Below are 11,246 nucleotides of genomic sequence, written 5' to 3' on the forward strand. Positions count from 1 at the left end.
TTCAAATGCAAGAACTCAATCAAACATAACGTATACGTATATTATATATACAAAGAAATGTACAAAATGCTATGTTTAACAAATAAAACCATTTAAACCATAAGACAATTCTTATTAATGTTAGATCATAGTTAATATCCAGATGGTTCACTGATAAATCTCCGGCGCTCAAAGGTTATGAGGTCGGTCGGTTGATCGATGGTGAGTATTTATGGGAGGTGGTCTAATCCCAAAGAAATTACGGCTTGACAGTGTACGCCACTCAGGAGATCAGGGAATGCAATGTAAATGTCTGACGAGCAGCTGGACCTCCTTCCAAACCTAGTGGGGGCATCCTCCCTGCAGTTCGTGGAGTCTTCAATATGCTCTGCCAAAGTTATGCCCGGCTGGTCATTACCTAGCAGAGATTGCGATGGAGTGATATGCATTAAACGCCCCTAGAACCAGGCGATTGTGGCCTAATGTCGGGCCTGCAAATTTGGCCATTGACGGGGTCACAACCACCAATCTGCGGTATGCAAACGTTGTATAGCCATATCTCGGCAGTACCGGACATGTCTGACATCCCAATGCTTTCCATGTAGAGATCACTACCGCCAGGCGCAGGGGAGATGGGTCTATACTGTACGGAATGGTGTATCACCAAGGCCAATCCCCCAATTCTATTCCATTCTACTATATCGTCTATTTTAATACGGAGACGATTGCAATTCAGTTGCAAAAAAGATACACTTCATGGCAATATAGGGACTGGGATGCTGCTGTTGCGTATACTGCCGCACAAGGGATGTCGGAAGGGTCACATAGTCCGACGACGACGACGCCTGTGACCCACTGCTGCCTATGTTCGTACAGCACCTTGCAACATATTCGGTGTGACTATACTCCCGTAGTGAAGTAAGGCCAGAGCAAGATCGGAAATGTAGCCACTCCATGCGCCGGTTACACCTCACCGACCGATGTTGCAGACGTACAACATCGGTACGTATAACCGGCTGCCATGGGATATCATATTCGTACTTTTGATACCCATATTGCCCATATTATTCGCCACCCATATTATTCTAAAGCGATTGGCCGACCGAACTAAAGGTTGAGAAAGAGTCTGTTAAGTCGGCCCAAAACTTTGAACCTTTAGACCCAAAAAATAGAGACAATCAATGACAAGTGGCACATATAGCTAATAGTTTTTTGTGGAGCAAAACGATATCGAAAATGATGAAATCATAAACTGATTTCACAGGCTATTAGTTTTTATTTTTATTATTTCCATTTCAAATTCAACTAAATTAGTGATCATTGCAAGATATGTTAATATGCACACAGCTAAATTAAAAGCCTTGTATTTAAAAGGCAGTCTGTAAAGCATAACTTAAAACAAATTATTATTGACATTTTCAAAATAAATCATAATCTCCTTTTTTGCCGAAAACAATTTGATAAATTTAAATGTTTTTCTAGATTGGGTTTGTGATTATGATTTGCTTTGATTCTAATTATTGATTTTTTTGTTTTTAAATTAAAATATAATCATACAGTACAATTTAAGTTAACAAAATTACTGGCAGCTTTTTGTGTTTCAAGCAGTAAACGAGTTTCCTTTAACCAATCGCCAGCTATTTTCCGAGGATCGCCTTGCTGAAGGTTTATCTATTTCAACGCCTTCATTAAATCTAATATAATTTCCTAAAGTCAAATATCTTATTTTGTATTTCATCCTGTGAAATAGTATCGTCAGCGGTAAGGATAAAGAAGGATTGTAAATAGCACAAAAAGTACTAAGTGCGTGCCACACGTTCCACATTCAAGAAGCGTTCGCGCAAAGCATTTCCGGGGAAAACACCGCTTTCCTGGGCTTCTACTCGTAGATATTTGATAACTACAGCCACCAACTAGTCGCCCTCCTAAAAGTTAAAAAAAAACACATTAAAAACTTTTTATCAAACATCTAAGTAAATCTTACCTGCTACTTTAGTAACCGCCTTGATTTCCTTTTTCAATGGGCGCAACTTGGACTTCAAATCTTTCTCATGTTCTCCAGTCCTCACGGTAGGCCACAAAGCTTGACAAGTTGCCCACAATGCTGAGACAACTAAATAACTAAATGTTCTTGTTGTCAATTGTGTTGTGTGGACTTTTTTTGCATGCCTGGCTTCTTTGGCATAGGAACTAAATGGAACGATGGAACGATAAATTGGTACTAGTTCCTTTATCGGAACGGACCGAAAAGGATCGATCACTTTGATGAACGATTTTGCCCAAGACTAACGCTGACTCTTATAATGGTTTAGACAACTACCTAAAAGACAAGTCGCTGCGTCATGCAAATAAAATATTCGGCCGAACAACTGTCCAACGAATTTTGGTTGTGTGTGTGTATTATTGTCAAGAACCATACACATATAAACAATGAAAAATGACGCGAATTAGTAACATACATAAAATAAGAGTTGCACTAATCATTGATTTTGACAGATAGTGCACTCAATATTTTGTTGGTGGACAACTGCCACTACCTGTAAATGAATATATCTTGAGTCATCCCATGCAGAATCCTTAAAATGATAACTATCGCCATGTATCAAGCGGGACCAATTAATAACTTATTGGATGGAGTGGATGTAGAAAATTTATTCTCAAAAGACTTTTTGATTTCGAACCTCCAATTTCCCTTCTTCAATGTTTTACGGATGAGTTCAATGTAAAACACAATTTTAAGTTCAGCATGTGTTATATTTGAAAAGCGTAACATAGTTCTAGATTTTAAAAGTACCTAAAAGCACGTTCACATTGGCCACTAAACCCGAATTAATGACCTTTTCGAGATTTATCCTGTGTTTTTTACAGGTTTTATCATACAAAAATATATCCCATTTATGCAGTATTTATTTTTAAATCGCAAATAAGCCCGATTTTATGGCTGAATAATCGATAAAAGTACCAAAATATGCAACTATTTTGTGTGTATGGATGTGTGTGATACGCACATTCATGTATACGCATGTACGCACGTGTATGTCACTTAAATCCCCAAAAACGCAGTGTTAGCGGACAGGATTTTTTTATATTTAGTTAAATCCATATCATAAAATTTCAGTGTGAACGTGCTATAAGAGCATTATAAAATAAGTTAATAAAATGTTTAAAAATCCAAGTGATAAAAAGGAATATGAACTACGAAAATAAAAAATCCATAGCACCTCCACCTTTTTCGTCCTCATCATTAGAAGTTAAATTAAAACTAGTTGTTGTATCGAAATTCATAAAATCTAGAAAATCGTTATTTGATGACGGGTTCTTATCATCACCATTCGATGCAAAATTTAAACTGCTATTTGGTCGATTTTTATTACGCGATACATTATTCTCAGTATTTGTAGTCTCAATTTTAACCGCATTAAGGTATGAACTAAAATCTTTGAATACGTCTTTTGAAGTAGATGAAGTATCAGATTCGGGTTCAGATAATTCAATTTGACTTGGTGATAAAAGTTCCTGGTAAAAGGATTGAGCAAAACTTTCGCCATCCTGTATAGTAGGGGGTGACATTATTTCTTCATCTGAGGAATGTTTAGTTTTATCTTCGTCTATTTTATAATCTAACTCCTTGAGTACATTTTCTTTACTTGCATCAGCTGCTTCATTATAAGCAAACTGCGAAGAAGGCTTTAGGACAACACACTCCAGAATATCTAATTTTGGTTTGTTCGAAGATAAATTTTCGGTATCTTTTAGAACAGGGGCCACTTCTTTTGTCTTGTTATTATCATTAGAAGGGGACATTTCTTCACTTTTATCATCTCCTTGAGAATGAGTTGGTTGTATAGGGGATTTTGACGCCATATTCTCCACTATATTTTTTTTCTGTTTGGTAACAGTTACATTTGTTGCACCTTCGTCTTTAGCTGATTCATCGTCAGATGATATCTGATAAATATCGGTTTCTAGCTCAATCTCCCCTAACTCCTTAAATAATTGATTAAGTTGAGGCATCACTACATCAATGTGAGTTTCATCTGAACTTGAATCGGATACTGTTGTGTCCGTAGCACCGTTATATTCAAATTTTTCCTCCAATGGCTTTTTAAATTGTACATGTTTGGTATGCTTTGTTGTAAAGGACTGGTTGATTTCCATTAAACTATCTTGGCTATTGCGTAAAATAGATTTAACCATTATGTTGGTGGTGTTTTCGATGACAGTAATTTCTGACTCCATTTCAAATTTAGTTAGATCGGTATTTATAGAATTCATAATCTCAGCAAAGGTTGGAAGTTTTGGATTATCATTTTTGAATGTTTGTAAATAGGGGGATGGTAATGACGATGTGCTATTTCTGGTGGTGCTTTTACATGGCATAAGCACACCAAAATTCTGTAAATGTAAAACACAAAAATATGAAATTGGAAAAGGTTATTTTTGAACAGTATTAAATATTTGCTTACATTAATTTTGGCATTTTCTAATTTGCTCATCAATTCCAATTTTTTCTGCTGGAGATTTTTTAGTTTTTCTTCATATTTCTTTAATTGTTGAAACTAATAGGAAAATTTTTGATATCACTATAGATTATCTTGGTATTTATTAACTTGTGAAATGTTACCTTCTGTTTTAAATCGTTCAAGTTTTTGCAGCTTTGAACTAAAGAAACTATTAATTTATTACTCTTTTCTTTGGCGTTATTCAAACGTTTTAAACCTTCTCGTGTACATTTCTCTAATGAGCTTTGAACTTTTTCCAACTCCTCTTTAGACTCTTTGTATGCTAATTGGGCTGTACGATATCTCTGAACAACATCCCGTTGTTCCATTTGTTCATATAATGGCGATAAAGACATTGTCATATCGTGTATTTGCTGCATTTCGTGTCGAAAGTTTTGTTCCATTTGCATATGATTGCATTGCAAGATCTTCATAAAATCTATTTGCATTATGTTAAAACGCAGAGCGACGCAATTGGTTGTTAGTTGAGAATAAGTTTGCTCGCATGGAGCTTCATTGGGGTTGTGATTAGGTGGTTCGATCATAGCTTTGACATTGAAAAGTTCAATTTGAAGACGAGTATTTTCACGTTCGCTTTCTGAAAAAGAAATAGTTGGAAAATTATTATAGGCACGGGAGTCCGGGGGCCCCGGCCCTCTTCAAAATATTTTTTTCTAAAGCTAAATTTAGAAAGCTTTTTATTTGCTAATAGGGCGACTACTTTTAAACTCCTTTTCCTTTGGTGTCAGCTAAATTTCTTTTTCAACCAGAACCCAAATGATCACCACCGTTTGTTACCATCATAAACATAACCTCAAATATCTCATTAAAATATTTCGGCTTCAACAACCATACTTACCTTTCAACTCATTTTGAAGTAATTGCTTTTCCTTGTGCAAACGTTCTGTTTCATTTAATATTTCCTCTATTTCTGGGTTTTCACCGCAAATCTTTTGTACGATTTCGATTAAAGTTAACCAGTGGCTCATTATTCTTAGCTGCTTCAATTCCGAATAAAAATTTTTAATTAATATCCAACTGACAATAACGGTCAAATGAAATAGAAAATGGGAAACACAAAGAAAAAAAACAATGTTGCTAATGTAGATGTTTTTTTAGTTTTCGTCTTTGTTGTAGACACATATTTGAATATTGAGGTAGCGATCTTTATCAAACTCCAAAAGTATTTTTTTGTACCGACAGAATATACTTTATATTAATATACTACAGAATATACTTTATATTTATATTAAACTAACATTAATTATTTTAAACTACCATTCTTGTGCTAAAAGCGTAAATATGGCGTTTATTTTTTTCTGGCAATTGTTCATGTGATAAGACGAACAGAGTACCTCAGGCGTAAGGCGTTTTTAATAAGGTGGGCGCATCAGCACACCTGATGGAACTGCAAATGTCAAAACCATTTTGTATTCGCCTTATAACATAAAACGTCAGTTTAATATTAAAAAATATTATGTATTTAATATTATATATTTTTAATTTTTTTTGTGTTTTGTTTGATTGTTCAATTAATTCCAACAATTTAATAGTTCGTGGAATATCTTACGTTATAATATTATGCGTGCAATACCTATGAACATATGAGAGCTATTTATATTTTGTCGATTAAGGATTGCAACCCAGCCTCAATTGCGATGCCAGCGTCTAAATGTCGTATTGTATATTTAAACTTTTTTAAAATTTAATTATTAGTTGGACGTTGACAACGCTGATACTGACTGAAAGTGACAAAAATGCCCAATTTTATACTCATTTTCAATTCATGTTTTTACCTCATTATAACATTATCATGGGCGTTGAAATAGAAGCTTAAAAACAAATTTAACTTTAAAGCCTAGTACTGAAAACATTCGAAGTGAAAATGCCTGTTAAATCCGGCGCGGACTCATTCTTGGCCAGAACACAAACAAAAGTCAAACAACAACACACAGCGTCGAAGCAGAGTTGATTGGTGCCCATTTTGAGCATTTAATTATATGGGCAATTAATTAATGCGAAATTTGTATTGGCGCAGGACATGTCCCTAATATTTTGCTTATAGAATTCAGTAACACTTCTACGGAATGTGTTTGCATTTTCTTCGTCACCATTTTTTTATAATGGGTTTTGAGAGCACTAGTACTAGGATAAAATTATAAATCGATGTTTGTCGCCATCTTGTATTCTACACAACGTTTTTTCAGTAGCGATATAAATAGCATGGTTGCAACCATGACATAATTACCAGGTAGTGTACAGTAAACATCTGAGAAAAAATTTTTCTAGCGAAATGCACTCTCCGTCAACGTTTTTGGTTGTGTATGTGTATTATAGTTAAGAACCTAATACACAAACAACGAAAAATGGCACGAACTAGTAACATAAACAAAATCAAAGTTGCACTAATCACTTATTTTGACAGATAGTGCACTCAACATTTTGTTGTTGGGCAACTGCCCCTACGTGTATATCTTGGCTGCAGCCGAATATTTCGCTAGAGATCAGGATTCACTGAATTATTAGTGAATCCTGGCTAGAGATGAATACTCAGCTTAAATGTTTACTGGAAATTACCTGACCATGGTTGAATTAACAAGGTTGCCCAACAACAACGAAATTAACTATACAACCCTGTGATGATGGTGGCGCAAATTCCCACTAGGCTGTAAAATTTCTGGACAGTTTCTAACTTACATTCTAGTTTTATTTGGAGTATCATGTGATGCAGCCACAAGATTAAAAGATTTATGATTAAAAACTTGCAAATTATAAATTAAAACAATTAAAATGTGAGAAAAGGAACAAAACATAAAAAAAAATTAATATCCAAACCGTGGCGAAACAAAGGTGGTCTCATTTACACAACAACTATTAATCATATGCTGCAATCCGCCATATTGCCATCAAGCTGATCGACGTTTTAATTTGTGTGCGCCTGTGTATACGTGTGCGTACATGAGCAGAGAATATGCGCGAAAGAAGATGACAACAAAAAGAAGCAAACAAAAACCTGGCATCTTCATACCGTCAAACCTGACCGGCTGTGAAAGGCTGTCCGCGTGAGACCACTTTTTTAAATCCACCTTGAATCCAAACCAAGTATCTGAGGTTCTAGTGGGATTTGAAAACAACTCTGGAGTTGGACAATTCCAACAGCTGGGCAAGTGAGCCAACCTTGTTATTTCAACCATGTAGCTGACCAGACCTAATGTTTTTACGTTGCTTTAACAACTAACCGGCCCAAAACCGAAACATACTGGAAATCAGCTGGTCTTTTTAAAGTAAACAAGCGCCTTTTAACGGATATTAAACAGAAAGCTACAGAAATATATTAGCGAAAATTTTATGAATTTTGGGAAACATTTAATTGTAAATATTAATATTTTCTGATTGTCTGATAATTTTTTCTTAATTATCTGTTTCAGTGAGTATGAGTTCTTTAGCCGATATATTTGGTGATTTGGAGGATAAAATCGAGGACCTACAGCGTGATACTAAGTTTTGTTTAAATAATTACGACTACCACCACAAAAACAATGAATACCAATTATTGGAAAAAATGCAAAAGATACTCGATGAATGTGCTCCAGATGCAGAAAAATTTCAAAAAAACATGCACAAATTCAGGGATACAATTGAGATTGCACGCAAAAGATGTCTGGAAGTGGATAAACTTTTGAATGAATTTAACATTAAACCTGATCATGGCGATAGGAATAACACCACTAAGTCCTTTGGTCATAGTAGCAGTTTCATCGAAGGGGATGTGTCTGCAGAGGGGGAGGACAATAAAGAGAATTTAATTTGATAAATATACATAAACATTTACTTTCATTAGGTCTCATAAGAATACTATTTGTTTTTTTTTTTAATAACAAACATATCGCTTTCATGTAATCTTTCGTCATTTTGTTTTATATTTATTTGCTAATTTCAGAGGCAAAACAAATTTGGTGGTTATAAAAATCGAATTCTTTGAAAAATTCTAACAAATTTTGTCCAAGAAACCATGAGTCTAAATTAAAATTATCCTTATCCTGTATTGGCGCACAGGAGAGAGCGACCAAAGCCGAAAAAATGATCGCAGTTATTCGAAAACAAGGATAATCAACATATACTTGCACAGTTGTTACAGTCATAATTTGCTGCATTGGGATCGCTTACGAAGTAGACGAAGGGGCTGGCTTTAATACACAATTACGTGCAGTACAGATCTATATGACCTGTGATTCACGCTCATAATGTATAGGCCAGCCTGCTGCCGGCTTTAATGCTCTTCACCATTCAAGGCATTCTACCTTAATTAGCAACCACAGCAGCATGGCTTTTTCGGAGCAGATTGAAAGTTACAGGTTTAGTACAATGAACGAGAATACCACCACCAAAAATATGTATGATTGCAGCAGTTCCCAAGACATTATTGCCTGCATCACACAGGCTAGATCTTTGAGCTCCAATCTGTGTGGTGTTGTTCGTTATCACGAGAAGCTTAGCTACCGGGCGCGTCCACAGGTTGCAGATAGTTACAGAGTGGCTGCAGTTGTAGACAATCAGCGGTATCGAGTGGAAAGTCTCAGTTAGAGGCCGGTGGCATCGGTTCTTGCTTAAATACTGAGTGCCTATGATGCTCGAAACGATAAGGCGAGATATTGACGCCTTCAAATAACCAACAGCCATCATGTTCCCGCGGCGATAGTCGTATAGACCAGAACGATCTTACCTTCCTACCGAACAAGCTTGACGAGGATCGCCACCTCTACACCGCCAACGCTACAATAATAACAAAATTGAGCATCCCGAGAACGACAAAGCGAGGAGAAGAGCCACCTGTTACATACCATGACCAATGTGGGCCGCAGGGGCCAGCGAGATCCAATGAAGAAACCTACAGGCTTGCCAAAAAGAGGCATTAGTGGCCTTTAAAAACTGCCAACAGATAACAAAAACTGACCAACCACACATAAGACCAAGATTAGTAAGGTTTATGTTCATTGGGAACTTCTGACTAAACAATTTCTTCTAAACTACTACCGGAGGACTCATCCTAACTTTGAACTCACCAAGCGGAAAATTCCTACCTATAAGAACAATAATAATTTGTATGCTTAAGAAGGTAATTCATTAACACCTCGCCGATCCGCTCACAACCGTCTTAAACAAAGTGGGTTTGCAATACGCCCGTAAACCATTGCTGCAACTGCAGTCGTGCACTACCAGTGGTATCGAGTGGACAGTCTCAGTCAGGGGCGCCGGCTCTTGCTTAAATAGTGAGTGCTTATGATATTCGATATGACAAGGCGAGTTGCTGTCCACAACGTTCCCGGCACGGGATAACTAGGAGCATCACACAGGCTGGAACTTTGAGCTCTTCGTTATTACGAGAAGCTTAGCTGGGAGCTACCGGGCGCGTCCACAGGTTGCGGATAGTGGAATGCTCTATACGGAGTAGCTGCAACTGCAGCCGTAGACAATCAGCGGTTTCGAGTGGAGAGTCTCAGTGAGAGGCCGGGTGGCACCGGATCTTGCTTAAATACTGGGTGCCTATGATGATCGATACGACAATGCGAGTTATTGCGATCAGTCGTATGCACCGGAACGAGCTTGCTCGCCTATTAGGGCTTAACGAGGATCGCCACCTCCACATGCAAATGTGACTAAAACAACAACATATATATGTCCTTTACAATTGGAGTATATTAAATATATTACAATAAAATACAATCCCATGGCAGCCGGTTGTACGTACCGGATTGACCCGATGGAATATTCATCGGCAAGGGCTGCCGCCTCAGTGTACGTGTTCGTCTTTTTTCGTCATGGGAGAGGCACATCCCGGAGTGCCTTCTCCGTATGCTTTTGGTCCGTGCCGGGATTGAAAAGAACCCCGGACCCTGGTTCTGTTCCGTTTGCCAGAACCGCCTTCATCATCGGTCAGTGTCGGTGAGGTGTAACAGGTGCTTGGAGTGGGTACATTTCCGTTCTTGCTCTGGCCTAACTTCGCTACGGGAGTATAGTCATACTGGCTATGTCGCTAGGTGCTGTGCGAACACAGCCAGCAGTGGGTCACAAGCGTCGCCGTCGTCGCCTTCGGCGTCCTCGTCGTCGGACTATGTGACCCCCCCGACCTCTCCCGTACGGCAATTTATGCAAAGACAGCACCCTAGCCCTACTATTGCCAGGCCAGTGTCGGGAAATGTATCGTTCCTGCAGTTAAACTGCAATGGACTGCGAGGCAAGATTGATGAGATTGTGGATTTTATGAGTCGGAAGAGCATATCGGTCGCAGCGATCCAGGAGACAAAGCTGACTAACACCTGCAGCTTGCACAGTTGTCACGGCTACAATGTGCTACGTAAGGATCGCTCAAGGAATGGAGGTGGGGGATTGGCCTTCGTTATACACCATTCCGTGCAGTATAGACCTATCTCGCCTGCGCTTGACGCTAGTGACCCATACATGGAATGTATGGGGGTAGCAGTCAAGTCTGGTACTGCCGAGATAGAGATATACAACGTGTATATACCGCCGGTTGGCAGCTGTGTCCCGATTAATGGCCAGGCCTACAGCCCCGACATAAGTGGGTTGCTATCTGGCCATAGTCGTCTGGTTCTGGGGGATTTCAATGCACATCACTCGTCATGGCATTCTCCCCTAGGCAACGACCAGCGTGGCATAGCTTTGGCAGAGCAGATAGATAGCTCCACGTTTTGCACGGTGAATGAGGATGCCCCCACTAGGATTACGAGGAGGTGCAGCAGCTCG

General features: G+C 38.3%; 1 protein-coding gene across 1 annotated transcript; it reads right to left on the reverse strand.

The window, feature by feature from the left end:
- Nucleotides 1–2,868: 2,868 nt before the first annotated feature.
- On the reverse strand, nucleotides 2,869–5,537 carry LOC106086961 (extracellular matrix-binding protein ebh). The gene is made up of 4 exons (XM_013251804.2): nucleotides 5,341–5,537; nucleotides 4,604–5,079; nucleotides 4,446–4,538; nucleotides 2,869–4,374 (listed from the first exon to the last, which is right to left on the reverse strand). Exons 1-4 carry the CDS (start codon nucleotides 5,468–5,470, stop codon nucleotides 3,175–3,177), a joined length of 1,899 nt encoding a protein of 632 aa, XP_013107258.2. The 5' UTR covers nucleotides 5,471–5,537; the 3' UTR covers nucleotides 2,869–3,174.
- Between the last annotated feature and the right edge of the window lie 5,709 nt (nucleotides 5,538–11,246).

This window comes from Stomoxys calcitrans, chromosome 4 (genome assembly GCF_963082655.1).
Source record: "Stomoxys calcitrans chromosome 4, idStoCalc2.1, whole genome shotgun sequence".
In the NCBI taxonomy this organism is placed as follows: domain Eukaryota; kingdom Metazoa; phylum Arthropoda; class Insecta; order Diptera; family Muscidae; genus Stomoxys; species Stomoxys calcitrans.